General features: G+C 39.2%; 1 protein-coding gene across 1 annotated transcript; it reads right to left on the reverse strand.

Annotated features, from left to right (window-relative positions):
* Positions 1-6: 6 nt before the first annotated feature.
* On the reverse strand, positions 7-5114 carry si:ch211-203k16.3 (angiopoietin-related protein 7). The gene is made up of 8 exons (XM_067483065.1): positions 4886-5114; positions 4036-4251; positions 2918-3037; positions 2716-2830; positions 2471-2608; positions 2054-2270; positions 1777-1972; positions 7-1697 (listed from the first exon to the last, which is right to left on the reverse strand). The coding sequence occupies exons 1-8, from the start codon at positions 5039-5041 to the stop codon at positions 1551-1553; spliced, it is 1305 nt and encodes a 434-aa protein (XP_067339166.1). The 5' UTR covers positions 5042-5114; the 3' UTR covers positions 7-1550.
* Between the last annotated feature and the right edge of the window lie 10764 nt (positions 5115-15878).

Genomic DNA, 15878 nt, shown 5'->3' on the forward strand with positions numbered 1-15878 from the left:
AACCGGTTGAGATATGTTTATCTAATGTAATGCCATGTTCTTATGTCACAAGTGATTAACACCAATAATATATTTATTATTCAAAGTAAAAATTACATAAAGTTCATAGTTGGCTGAACTTCAAAAGAAATAAAGAAATATAAATGGGGCTATGCCTCCTCTCAGTGACTCAAGCCCCTTTCTCACTGTGAACAAAAAAATGTGGAATCTGGGTTTTTATTTTGGCTGGTTTTCAACTAGTGTATCACACTAAATGTACAAAATAAATATTAGAAAAAAAAGTTACAAATATTTACAACTGAGTGACACATGACCCTACCCATAAAGGACTCCAAAGTTTGCGTTTAAAGTTTAAGAATAAGTAGTTTTCCATTTCCACAGGTTGACATGCAAGTTTGGTCACTAAAAAAACGAACACATATAGTGATGTGCAAAAGATACTATCCCCTCCTTTGTGAAACCACATTAATTATCTTATTGTAACAGGTTTTAGTGTTGGGGAAATACAACCTCAGACAAATAAAAACAACTTGTTTTCCCCCAGCCATTATTTATTTATCAAAAATGAAGGCAAAAGGCAAGAAAACATGGGCAATGCTAAGTATCGTCTTACTGCATCCATAGGATTTTAGAGGGGAAGTTGCTTCACGGTGCTGCCAATTATCAGCCCTTGACTAACTGATTGTGGACAGGTTTGCAGACCTCAATAAAAGCAGAAATTTTGTCAGTCTGCTGCTTTGGAGCATTCAGCTGTGTATTACCACAATGCCAAAATAGAAAGGCATAAGCAATGGTCTTAGAGAAGCAATGGTTGCTGCACATCAGAGTGCAGCAACAGAGTTATAAAAGTATTTTCCAAATAATGTATAGTTCAACGTTCTACAGTGAGGAAGATTATTCACAGCTGGAAGGCATTCAAGACCGTTAACCCAAGATCAGACTGTGCAATGCTCAGTAAAATACAAAACAAAAAAATACCCAAGAGTCTACATCTCACACTCTACAGGCCTCACTGATGTTAAATGTTAAAGTCAATGAAGCCCAGTTAGACAAGTACGCTCTGTTTGGAAGTGTTGCCAGGAGAAAGCCTCTTCTGACTAAAAAAAAAAAAAAAAGCACAACTGAGGTTTGCAAAACTGCATCTTGAAAAAAACACTTGTGGAAGACCAAAGTGGAGTTGTTTGGCCCTAATGCCCAGAACCATGTTGCGCAAAAACCAAACACGGCATTTCCTTAAGATCCTAAGAGAGCTGTTCATAAGCGAACCACAATGAACTGAAGAAATGTTCAGAAATTGCCAGAATTCCGCAACAATGATGTGAGAGACCGATGTTGTTCATCTGAGGTTGTATTGGCCTAATCTCGGACCTGCCACAATCAGATGATTTTAGGCACACACAAACAAACATAGAATTAAAAGAGGGGTAAGAACTTTTGCACATGACTTTTTCTGGACTTTATCCTCACTGTGATGTCCCAATAAAATGCTCATATCATTGGCAATGCTGCTACGCTTTCTGCAACCTAACCGTTGTCATGGTAAAGGTGGCTCAGGGTGACAAATGGGTTCGAAAGCTGCGTGGTCGGATCATCATGCTCACTTTGCGTAGGGAGTAATAGTCAGAGTCTCTCCAGGAGTACCAAACAATCCCATCAGGACCTAACGGGCCCCGACCTTTAGGGGTGTAGTGGCCTCCCTGCAGATCAAGTTGTAAGGAGTTGTAAACACTTTTGTGACATAAAGAACAACATCAGGGTCAAAGTGTGGACGCTTACCCTGTAGTAGACACCATTAAGGTTGGCATAGAAGCATTGGTTGTACCACCATCCACTGTGGGAGATCTCAGCACAGATGTTGCCACTGTCTGGTGTACTGAAGCCCTGTTTGTCATGGTACCAGCCGAAAGAGTCCTGCAGCGTGCCACTGAAGCCTGACACGTGGAGACGGTACTGATGCTCCTCATCTTCCACACTGTAATAGAAAAACAAAACACATTAGAACAGTAACTATGCAAGAGATATTTAGAGTTTGCCAAATGCTTGCGATAGTGACCTGAAACTCTGGTACAGGGCATGTTTGTGCTTGTGGCTCCAGTCCTCCAGGTCGATTCGGAGGCTGTAGTCTCCCTGGGTGCTCAGGTCATGTATGTGGTCGTTGCCGAGCCAGAACTCTGTGTGCAGGTCACCAAACCCATCCCTGTAGTCCCTCCAGTTGCGGTCAAAGCTCACTGAGCCATCAACTCGCCTCTGAAGCACAGTCCAGCCGCCACCTACGGCAAGAAGAAGGGGAGAAAAACGTGCGATGTGTAATGCTGTATGTTTCTGTGCATTTATTTGCTCAAGAGCATCAAAATATTGTAACCAATCCTGCCAAAAAAGAGATTGAAACTATGAAATATAGTGGCAACTAAGCAAACATTTGACCCCTGCATAGTGTATCTGTATGTTCTCAATGTTGAATTCAATTCACCATCTGTGTCCATATCACAGTAGACCTCCACAGGCATGCCTATCAGTGATGGCACTACAGTGTAGAGACCTGATCTCCTCACTCCGTTGTAGTAGATGGAGGCACAGTCTATAGGGCAGCTTCTCACATGCTGAACCCCTGAAAGAAGAAAACGTGACACAGGAGTGTGAAGGTGTGACTCAACTAACAGAGTTTGGCACCCTCTGCTGGCAGATCATAAAGTGTGTGTTTCTGACCGTGTGTACCTGGGTGCGGGCTTTCCTGGGCACTCAAGAGAGGGTTGGGACGGACAATGTTGGCCAAACAGCCAGGGCTCATTTTTACTTTATTCACCAAAAGTGTCAGATTATGGAGTTGGTTCTAAATAGAAAGACAAACTGTCAAACTAAGAAAGCATTCAGTGCACATACAGTAGGCTCGCAAAGTTTAAGAAAGTGGAAGAAACACCTGGAGGTCCAAGATCAGGGTTCCCTGTAGATGCAGCAGGGAGGTGGCTTCAGCATAGTGCTCCTCCAACTCATGGAAACGCTGCTCCAAAGAGATGTTCAAATGGGTTCTCTCCTCACTCTGACACCCACACAAATATAAAAACACAGACAACTGAAACAAAAAAAGGAAAGTTGCAGAGATACTGTAACAGTGTTTTCAAGCATCCTTAAATTATGGCATCACTGTATTTTGTGTTTCAGCGATGCAGTGGACACCATTATGAGAAGTGACTAATAGACAGAATATACAAAATACTGATGTAAAATATGTGACATACAGCACAGTGCTTGAACTATCATAAATATGTTAAAATATTTATAAAAGGGTGTAAAACATATAGCATATTTTCTTCTTGGTCAACATCAAGACAAACTGCTTTAAAAGTTTTATCGTCTGTCACGGATGACGGTGATGTCACAACAGATGTTGTAACTCAGACTTACAACATCTGTTGGTGTCCTCAGGACAAAAAGTCACCCCTTGTAAGACTTAAAGACAAACCACTTCAGGGCGTTGTCCATTTCTTGCCTGGACATGGATAGTATTCATAGTGGCCACTAACCCATTTTCTCTCACAACACACATAACAAATGAGGCCTTTCTACCACTGGCCAATGACCCGTCTAGCTGGGTATCTCTGTCGGTAAGGGTTCTCTGCCTGAGACGCATGAGGAAACATGTGGAAGTGTTGGAGCCTAATCCTGTTAGTGACTAAGGTCAAGGACGTGCTGGGGGAAGCCAGCTTGATTACCAGGCACCACATTACACTGCAGAACTGTACACAATGTGTTTCCTCACTTGAAAAATATATCACATGCAATTTTTTTTTCATTAAAATGAGTTTTCACCCAATTGCAAAAACTTTAACAGCTGGTGAAAGTATACAAACAGAAAACAAGTCCTTTCTGTCGAAAGAAGAGTAAAAGAACATTTCAATTCAAACCATGTTCAAGACATATCTTGATAAAATATTTATATGTAGTCTGAACTGAAAAGTTAAATCTAAACAGTTATCTAAACAGAGGATTGTTGCAAATTGTTGAACCTGGTCTAATTAGTCAAAATAGAAATCTCACCTGCAGCTCAAGGGCTTTGATATGGTGGCGGTGGTTCCTCAGCTCTTCCTGCAGCCCAGAGATGGTCTCCTTTAGCGCCACAACCTGCTCTTTCCTCTCCTCGTTCTCCTGCAGCCAATAGGAAACCTCGTCTGTGCAGCGAAACATATCCGGGCATCTCTGCTCATCCAGCTGAGGCAGTGTGGCCACCAGCCTACACATCCCATCCTCCATCAACTGTCAGGAGAAGATTTGATCAAGAGAAACCTCCAGCTGCACGGAGGTTAAATACTTAATCCAAACAGCATAAAATAACTATTTTGACAATCACTGTAGTATTACTTTTTGCTCACAGCTTACTTACTTACTAAAATCCCATCCAAACAATTCTGCACCTGAGATGATATATTTGTGCATGAGTCATTGCTAAAATATAACTGAAAGTTACTATAGCTGCTTTTGTGTTTAATGCATTGTTTAGTTACAATTATTTGTCTCTTTGTCCAACTTTTTATATTATTATTATTTCCAAAGATTGAAAGAAGTAAATGTACTAGTGACATTAACAAAAACTAATATTTAGAATTATTACAGTATTTTAACAAGTGTCTTTACTTTTTTAATCCTGAGAAAAATACTTTTGAACTTTGACTTGATAAAAATGTAAATGCAGGCTTTTTGTTGTAACAGAGTATAGTAAAACAGTAGTCAAATTGTATAACTAGTATTGGTACTATTACTTGATTAAACCATTAGATGATTTCTTTCTCTGCTGCTGCAGCAGTGCAATACAATTATGAAATGATTCCTTCAGAACTGTAATGTAATACTTTAATGTGTAGACTGTGTTCTGAATGCTTCTAGTAATTACCTGGTTAGTGTACTCCCCACACTGGGAACCCCCTCCATTACGCTGAGTGGTGGCATTCAGGTTGTCTGCTTTGGCCTGTGGGAGCAGCACAATGAGGATACAAAAAGCAGAACGCATGCTCCAGCCAGGAAGGTTGGTTGGGGACAGGAGAGACATGGTTGCCACCTGGTTAGTGAGTCCCTGCTTTGTCTGAGGTGGTGGGGGTGGGACTCCAGTGTGTGTAAAGTTCTGCAGGCTCTTCCTATGAAGACAATTTGAGAAAAGGTTCTGATACTTTATCATCGAGATGCTAAATGGCCTTCTGTGTGTCTTTAGCACAGACACACATCTGTTTGTTTCAGTATTACCTAATAGGACCTGAACTTACAAGTGAGATTAATTAAGAGGAAGGTGATCCCCTCAGTCTATCACATTACTGTAGGTAATTCAATAAAGCACAAACAAGCTCACACTCACCAGCTGCTCCTGTAGCAAAACTGAGATTCTGAATTCGGCTAGGGTTAGGAAGCAGGTAATATTCCTCACATTTTCTAGCTTTTCAAATCTTACTCAATACAATAAAAGCGTGCAAAGATAACATGATAGAAAGTGATATTGTCCTGTGCAGCAAACGTAACTTTTGAGTTGCTATGAATAAGCAAAACTGTGTAGTGCACCTGTGGAAAAGGTGTTGTACTCACCCCAGTTACTGACCCTCTCCTTCCCCAGTCCCGGCCCATTCCTGGCCGAGGGGCTGTCTCCATTTTCCCCCTTTTCTTCTCTGAATCTCTTCCTGTACTGTATTCTCTCTCACTCTGTGTGCCTCATGCTCATCTTCTGACTCACACTCTCTCTTTGTCTACCAGTGTAGACATCTTAGTCCCATAATCCACCTCTAAGAGGATTCACACTGACAGAGGAAAGGAGAGAGGCAGACGAATAGCGAAGCAGTAATAAAATTTATTAGTACAAGAAAGATATGAAGTAAGGAAAAAAAATCTGAAAAAAATCTATTTCTTTTATAATAAAACACATCACTGTGCCTTCTTGGCTGATAAGTTCAAATACTGCTGCAAAATTTACTGAATTCTGCTTCCTTTGTTTTTGGATTTGTTTTGGATTTGTTTTTGGACTTTGTGAGGGTTACCTGGTTATGCTGTAGATGATATAGATATGATAGAATGTGAGCACAATTTCCTGGAAAAGAGTTAAAACCTTTACATATAAAAAGGAACTACAATAATTTTAACAAGGTGTATGGAGTCAGTGTATTGATAGAGATTTTAACTCTCATATATTGCATGCATCACATATATGCACAATAATCCTGCATAAAGCTAGTACTAATGACTGGTGTGAGTGGGAGTATGAAGGGGAATGATCCTATTACAGTAGCCCCTCTCATATTTAGATCCTCAACTATAGCCACTAAGCATGCAATGTTTGTACTGGAGATAATTAGGGAATGGCCTGTAAATCTCCTTCAATAAATGTTTTACTGACAAAACCACCTGCTGTATTTGTGCCTGAGAGGCCACATGGTGGCATCATGTAGCAACTTACCATCTGCTGGCCATGACTGAAAGAAGTGATAAAGAGCTTCCCACTGAAGTGCCTCAGAGAAGCTATACAAACAAAAAACAACACAATTACAAAACAGGAATTTGCTGCAGTTTCAAACAGAAGGCACTGAAGCCAAACACTAGCTGACTTCAACAAATTCAGAAAGGATGCTATTTATATAGCACCAACATGCATTAACAGATGACAAGTTCTTTTAATAATATTACTCTTCATTTATTTCTTTATTCAGCAGTATACATCCTCAGATCCTAACAGTCAGTACATTGTTTATCCATCAGAACAACAGCGTTGTTTAGTATTCCGTTGACACTACAGTTTGGGCAGTTGTTGAAGCCGAAACAATTTGTCATAAAGCATTTCATTAATATACTAAATGATTTGCACAGTGATCAATAGCTGCTGATGGTGTTGTTCCAAAGTGAAGAGAGAATTCACAGTGAAATAAACTTGATATTGAATGAATTAAATTGAATGTCTCTCACAGCTCACTTGTATTTCTGGTATTTAAAGCAGTTGGGCTTTGTAAATTCTTCTTCTGTCAGTGTAAAAAAAAAAAGGAACATTTATCATAATGTTACGTGGCTTTTTCATGCATGATGACTTTAAGCTAAAAGCTGAGGCTCAGTGATGACAGGTGGTGATGTTTTAACAAAGAGGTGGAAATAGATGAGATGAGGGCAGGGATGAGGTACGTATGTACAAACATGAGGCAGCGTTCATGCACAAAAAACAGAGCTGTCAATAATTTATCTCTTCCTGTAACTAGCAAAACCCCTTGTAATATCCACACGAAGTAAACTGTCTAGATTTGATTTGATTTTTTGCTTTTGATCTGATTCCTCTTGCACTATATTTTCTGAATGAATTTTTTGAAAAACCATAGCCTAAAACATGCAGACGAGCATGTGATAAACCTCTCACTGTAACATACTACTGACGAAGCTTTGCTGTTTTTTGCAGGTACTGGTGCTGCTGCTATTCATATATTAATTCATAGGCCTCGCCCCCAGTCATGCAAACACCTTTAAGCTCTGAGTTTGCAAGGAGAGAGTCTATTACCATCACTCTCGCTCCTTGCTGTGCAGAGCATATATTTGGCAAGTGCTTAGGTCAAAGCCTAGATTACAAAAATAATGCCATTACTAAATCTATTTTAAACTCACATAACAATCTATTCTGTGTGAGCAGTCTGCATGGAACTACTCAATATGATTATTTTTTTTTAAATCCAGGAGCCTAAAGAAAAACTGTAAAATACCTGACACCTAAACTAATGTCACACCTACAGTAAGAGGACTGTTGATAAGCAAAGGGGAATCGATCCCTCACATTTCTAAGTACAAGTATGATCTTTCCATTCTTTTTTAAAGGGCTTTATTGAATGGTGCTTCCTCAGGGCAGTTTAATTCCAGGAATAAAAGACTGGTTCACTCTAAAGTGACCCAGGTGAATAATACACTCAGGGTTCGGAGCTGTGGTTGAGAGGGTGACATTTCGTTAAGAGGAACAACGTGATCAGGATCCTCATTAGGAGCAGAGAGAAGGAGGTATGATTTATGAAATATACAGCACATGCATTTAACTAGCCTTTATTCAGTAACTGCTTTTAAATCAAAAATGCATTGTGAACGTCACATAGCCATAGAAATGCTTACAGATGGATGAATTGTTTTCCAGAGCCTCTAGCACTGAATATAAGAGCTTCAGCATCAATCAATGGAGTAATCAGAATCAGTCAGTATGTACGCAGCCCCTGTCTGCACCATTCTCTGAACGGATATTTATCTGGAGCACATACCATTACACTGTGCAGTTACTTCTCATAATGTGACCATATATTATACCGTACCCACTCACACACACAGATGTGTAGCTTAAAACTTTTTTTGGCATAATAAATTCAAGGAGACTTATCTGTTCTAATCATTGCTGTACTCCACAGGACTATCATGTAAAATGTATTACCTGACTGTATTGCAAGAATGTGCTAGACTGTAACAGATGACTTAATCTGCTAGACTGGTAGACTTTACCACATGAGTTGGGTGGACTGTGATACAAAGGGATTCCTGGTCTTACATTTGTTGTAGGAGACCTTAAATAAAACACCTGCTGAGCTAATTTTCTTCTGAAATTTCTCTTTGAATGATTAATGATGGAATGATTAATATCATGAACCTAAGGCCTTCTTCTTTTCTGCAACAGGCTGCCGTTTACAGTCCACTTCAGAAACATCACCTGACCTCAGGTGCCATGTGTTGGCATATCCATCAGCACAACTCCATCCTGCATCAACCCTCTTTCTTCACGTATTTGTGTTGTTTTGTGTCTCCAGAGGACACACTGCCTCTTCACAGGAAACAAACAGCATTTCACACATAACAGCCGTGCTCCTCCCTGAACTGACAAACGGTGCGTGTGCAATGCACTTCACAGTGAAAACATGTAAGTGATAAAAGATGTGTTTCACAAAAGCTGCAAGCTGGACAGGCAAGACTGGATTTACATAAACACAGCTACTTTCCAAGTCTACAGGTATGGCCATTCTCACACTGTCATGCCTTTAAAGAATACAGCTTCTTTTAAACCCACAGAGACACTGAGGGCAGTGAATTAAATCAGCACATAATGAATAATCAATGGACAGCGTAAAGAGGGATAGCAGTCCAGAAATAACAGGAGAATCAAATACAATCCCTGGTATAGGAAACAGGTCTTCACTGTTAATTGGGTGTTATTTCTAGCATTGAAATCAATATTCTTGATGATATTTTTAACCACTTTTTTTGAAAATCTTTTTTGAAACATCTGAGAGTAAACAACAACAACAACAACAACAACAAGAACCCAGACAAAAGATGATTAAATAGAGGACATAGACATCAGTGGATCCTCGTGTCAGACTCAATAATTTCATGGATATTTAAAATGGTCTGCTCTGACAGTCAAATCTCACATAAATCTCAAGAGCTTTGTGGCACATGAGAAAATTATTTAGGAAAAGAAAGATGCAGTGCAGACATCAGGTACAGAAATGTAATCATTGTTTTTGATGAATGCTGTAGCCTTTAGAATTGTTTATGGTTAGGTTGACCCTAACCCTAATTAAAAACCCTTCTATCTTAAAACGTTTCATAAATAGGAAATCGTAAGATGGTGGATGGTTCCTCCAGGGGTTTTTTCCATTTATTGTTTCTGTGACGCTCTGAGATTTTTTTGTCAGTTGCTTCTTGAACAAGAAATACGTTGTTGTGTTCCTTCCTTCATTGGAGTCCATCCAGTTGTTCTTAGCTCTTGGTGCACTGACCAATCAACATGCAAACATTACATCCCCATATCTATGGCGGAAGCTTATACAGCATCAGTGTGTCTTTCACAACCACATGTTGTTCTCTAATTCCTTAGAAATGGATCATTTGGTTATAATAAAATTAGATGAAGACTACTGATTGAATAATACTGTTTTGCCCATAGTTGCCTCAGTATCCACATCGCCAGCTGCAGAAGACAAGCACAGAACAACAAGGCAAAAGAAACATCACACACACACACAAACACACACAAATATATTTTGCTTGCAAGTGACCGTATTTACACACACCTGGATCACATCACATTTGTTCGATAAATGCAAAGGTTATCTAAGACCTCAAGCTATTGATGGTTGTACCAGCAGTGGCCAAACTGGTGAGTCACAGCACATTATTGACCTGTTGTTGGGAAATGATGAACTCAGTTGAACTTTTATTATTTTTCTAGACATAAAGGTTTATACGGTCTCTAACCAACCTGCAAACAAAATATCAGGTTCTCAGTCATCCAGGTGTGGTTATCTGGAAGTTGAGTCATGTTAGCTGGACTTCTTTCGCTTAATTGGAAAGAGCAAAAAGCAAGAAGATTAAACTACTTCACACATCCACCCGAGAGGTCACATCTAATGATCATGATAGGAGGAGTCGTGATTGTTACACCCACATGACTCTCACCTCCCCGCTGTGCACTCAATGATCCTATTCGTGTCAGGTGAGAACCAAAGGACACCCTAGGACAATATATAGTAAGTGGGTCTCATATAGCCAACTTTCCTTTAGCCTGCAGATACTTTGATTAGGAGCAAAAGATTTCCAACTAAAAAGAAAGAATTCCAGTTGACAGACTCAACTTCCAGCCAACCTGCAAACAGTAACATATACCATGTTTGACATTGTTACTCTCAGCATGTGGCTGCTCTCCAGCAGAACAAAGTGCTGACTCAATGTTTAATGAATGGAAAGTCTCTGTATGTCTCCGCTCTTTCTCTGCTAATGACGTAAAAAGCTACAGTGGCTTTCCATCAGTTTCATTATTCACACTGACTCTTTTACTGCCCACCTATGATTCTCCTGATTATGGAGATAGGACAAGATCACTCCACACAGATGAAATAGAGAAATAACAATCACCATTTAGCAGCTGTTCTGCTAATATTAGTGTCCAACCCACGGAGAAAAATGTATGATACAGCTTTAACTTCCATTTGTGTATTGCACAGCAAACTGTGTTCACAGACAGTGTTCCTGAGCCCATGGAGTGATGTCCAATAGAGAATCATACCTGTTTTAATGCAGTGGTGTCTGAATGGCCTTGTCCCTTGCCCACAGAGATTCCTCCTGATTCTCTGAATTCTTTTGATAATATATACTGTAGATATTGGGATCAAAGTTTGTGCAATTTTATGTTGAGGAATATTTTTCTGAAATAGTTTTCTTTGTTTTTAGACACAGTTTGTCACAGATTGGTGAACCTCTGCTCATCTTTACATTCCAAATGTAAAGATGGAAATGCTCCTTTTTATACCTAGTCATGTTACTGACCTGTTGCCAATTAATCTAATTAGTTTCCTGCATGGAAAGGGATCCCAAGGCTGCATTGTATGATGATGATAAGTGGCGTCACAGTCCAACTGGTATATTAACTGATGACTGCTCCAGTTTAATGTAGTTGGCCTTCTTTATTCCTTGTCTTTTCTGCTCAGAATGAATACATGTTGTCTTTAAGGGAGTGTCCCTTGTCTTCAGATGCAGAGGATTGCTGAGTCTTGTCCTTAGGAGCTGGCGCTCCTGTGCTGTGCCATGCATTTGAATTGAAGCAGCCTGTTTTGCCTGTAGAATAAATGCATTCATTAAAAATGTGGCACACGTATTACCAATGTTATTTTACACTTGCCCAAGTCTGCACATTTATAAATATTTAATTTTTTTGTCGCAAAAGATTGCATTTGTCCCCACTGTTGAGACTCAATTGAAAGTAATTTCTCTTCATACTAATCTACACTATGCGTTCAGTCTCTGACATCACATGACCTCACACACCATGTTTTATGTTTCTGTTTGGTTTCTTCACTTAACAGCATTTGGTAGGTTTTGTCCACTTTTTGTTCTTGAGCAAAGCTGAGCTGTGGCATGGACTAACAGTTCAACAGTTTTATGTAATAAAGTGTCAAGTAATTGCTTGTATTGTGAATGAATAGGATTAATCACATACTGAATATATTTGATCACACTTCAGTGTGCATTAGAAAAGCTGCATTAGAAAAGCTATATTAGCCGCAGTGAAGTCTGTCAGCTCCCGACAAAACATTGAACATTCTGCTAATTAGCCCAACATTATACACAGGTAAGGCCTTGTATGTGCCACATGATAGATTATATGACCTGAAAGATGTTTAAAGCCTTTCATATACTGTAGAGGAAAAATCATAGTTAAAGTGAAATGAGCATTTTAAAGTACATCTCCTCCCTACACTAGAAGCAGATAGTATGCACATGTTTTCATACTATTCAACACTTTTCACACAGGTGCAATGGCCAACCAGCTGAAGCTAATGCAGCAACAAGGTCACAGCCCTTCACTGGCCTCCCACTGCCAGTTGAATTCAGTGTGTTGATAATTGGTTACAAAAACAATCAGAGTCACGGTGTTTTTCTCTGCCACCTAGACATCCTAAATCTAAAGCACTGCAATGTACCACACCTGGTTATCTGAGTTTTTCAACTAATAATCACTGACACTTACAGGTTTCCCCTCTACATGGACCTTACAATAAAAGAAAAACAAAATAGCTTGTTCTTATGTGTACCTATGCATAGCACGAATGCAGTAACAATTTATAAAAATGTATTTTAACGTGTGTAACATGTGCTTTTTTGATAACGGCAGACATCAATAAATTCATTGTTATATGCTGCCTTACTACCTTACACCTCTGTAACATAATTGATGATTTTGATGATGATGATGATGATGATAATGATGTGAATGCCATCTGAACCAACTGATGATTCATTGATTAAGCGATCCTATAATCAATAACAACAGGCAGTGTGATGTCTTTGAAATGGTATGGAAATTAAATGTGATAGAAATGTAGTATATTGTGCATCTGGTGATTTAAAGGCTTGTATTGTGTGGTATTGATGCTAGATTAGTTAATTTAACAAAATCTTAGTTTGTGTAAAGAAGAAGTGGTGGGTACCAGTGTCATCTAGTGATAACACATTATTGCAATATTGCTGTATGAGTCATTTCAACAGTTATCAGTTAACCATACTGTAGATGTGGGTTAGTAGGTCCCTATTCCACCTGTCTTCCAGTTCAGCAGGCCTTTAACATGCACTTGACCTTTGTTGTTATGGCGACAATATTAGAGATGGAGAGTACCAGTACAAAGGGCACAAAAACAACTTGGCTGTATTCGGTACAAATCTTGGTTTGGGCTTAAATGACCACATACTAAAGTAAGATGGCTGTGATAACAACTGATATTAAATGAAGTGATAACAACTGAATCTGTCGCTGTAATGATTGTAAGATGATTCATAGCTACACTCGGGCTGAAAATTGAATTAACAAATGCAACATGTGCCATGAGTTTGTAAATGCAATACTGAGCTGCAAATTCAATTTTGTCTGAGATGACCCTGTAACCATAGCAACAACGAGAGATGGGCATATGTGTAGCGGAAAAAGTCTTGTTCCTTCTTGGATAAAAGTGAAAAACAAATAGAGGAATGAAAAACAGAGGAAGAAAGAATCAATAGTTGAATTTGGCTGCTGAAACTGCACAGAAACTCGGCCCTGCTGCCGCTGTTCAGCTTTCCTGACTGACAGCGAGTGATGAAATTTCCATTATCCTTGAGACTGTACGATATGTCAAAGCACCATTCCATCCTGCCACTCTGGCCTATTTAACTTATAGCTTTCTCTGCCCACTTCGCATGCTCATCATAGTGGCATTATTTCCCTTAATTTGCATAGTGATAGTGACACGTGGCATGTGAGTGTGTGTGTGTTTGTTCACATATTCGGCATCCTATAATTAGAGGAATTACAAGAGTCTGCTGCCTATTCTGGGACTATTAAACAGTTTTGCTGGGCATTCCCTATTCATAGCAACAAGAGGCTAAGTACCATGCTTAAAAACTGCAAATTCTACAAATGAGTCACCCTTTATTCTAGAAGCTAATGTAAAATGTAATCTTTTCAGCCAAATTCAAATAATAAGCTCATCTCCCTTGTGGTTTAAAGTCTGTGCAATAAATACCCACTTTAATTAAAATAAAAGAAAGGCAGTACATACAGCTCCAAACAACTCTAACAGTGCTTTGCTCTCTAACACATAACAAATGCTGTATTTGTTTTATTTTTTTGAGGTGACTTAGGTTCTATGGAAACCTAATGTTATTTTCTGAGCAGGCAGTTTTAGAAAGTGTCATTTGCTGTGGGAGAACTGTCTGCTATGGGAAGCTATGAGTCTAGCTGAAATCCTAAATTGGCAAGTTGATGATATATTCCATGAAAATGACCGGAGACGGGTAAGAAGGCCTAGACCTCCTGCCTGGCAGCTCCAACCTCAGCATCCTTCTACCAATATATTCACAGTCTCTCCTCTGAACATGTCCAAACCACCTCAATCTGGCTTCTGACTTTATCACTGTTCAAAGGTTCTTGGGTATTTTGTAAATTCTTGTAAGATATAAACACACTGGCCACTTTATTAGGTACACCTGAACAATCTAATGCAATCTACCATGAGTTCTACCTTTACAATGGTACAATTTTACAGGTTTTAGGTTGAATCTGTCAGAAATTGATTTTTTGGTAAAATCCTAACTTGTTTCTCACAGGTGTATCATCTTAATTTTCCTTGTTAGAGAAGCTTTACCTCACACACATGCTGTACGATCAAATGTTCTGAGTTGGAACCTGGGGAATCTGCTCTTTATGCTAGTTTCTTACAGGTACATTCAGTTTCCTCCCAGGTCAGCGATATGCAGGTTAGGTTAACTGTATTGTTGCTGTGAATGCAAAGCATGGAGGTCTTTCTCTATGTGTCAGCTGGCCATACTGGGTACACACTATGTACCCACTATGGCCGTACACACCACTGAGGTTTAGAGGTTTAGGTCCTCTGGGATTTTTCTGGGCTACACCTACCCCTTATGTTGGGAAGCCGGAGATTTCAGCCTTATCACAAAATCTTTCCTCAACGAGGTGGTTGTTCACAAACACGACAGACATCATGTTTGTAGTATAATAGCCTATTGTAACTTGTACAATATAATCTTCACCATTTATATATACACTGCTGTATAAAATGCAGTTTTCGTACACATATGTAAAAATTATCTACAAATCAGAGTGTGATGCCAACTCTGGATGTGAAAACAGAGAAATGAACAGAAAAAAAGAATGTGGCCTAATGCTGAAGACAAAGCGGGAAGAGGACCTGAGAGAGAGAGCAGGTTATGTGTGGATTATTTATTGCAATATTTAACTGGATTATAACGAATGACTAATAATTTACGCTAATGCTGACAAGGTTTTAAAGCTATTGTTACCTGATTTTTGCCCCCCAACATCTTAAAAATGTATCAGGGAATGCAAACATTTTTCACAAGCTCAGTTTGTGGACCTTGGTACTTCTAAAACACTGCATGTACTCCACCTCTCAGTATCAGTTCTAGCCTCCTTAGTCACCCTCTAAAGCTAAGTGGACCATAGCTAATGGATGGATGGACAGGTACTACACGCTCCCAAATTAATCTGTGACACTTAAATTACCAGGTTGCCGTAGCCCCATTTGTGGCAGCACTCCACAAAATGTTGATTTAGTCCTCTACAAAAGCCTTAGCAGAAAATCGAATGCTCTTTTTTCCCAGTTGCATCTTCAAAGGTATTTTTGTGATCTAACAGCTTACTGTCTGTACAGAATAACCAAATGTTTTCCCCTGGAGCAAAACCTTTTGAAACTTCTCAGTCTAATATTTCCAAAGATTGCACAAGTTGCACATTCTGACCTTAACAAACATTTTATGAGATAATTGTCATCTTAAGTCTACAAAATATGTTTGGAGATAGCACGTGCTACTGGTTTATAGGTAAAAAAAAA

Source organism: Channa argus, chromosome 17, assembly GCF_033026475.1.
Source record: "Channa argus isolate prfri chromosome 17, Channa argus male v1.0, whole genome shotgun sequence".
In the NCBI taxonomy this organism is placed as follows: Eukaryota; Metazoa; Chordata; class Actinopteri; order Anabantiformes; family Channidae; genus Channa; species Channa argus.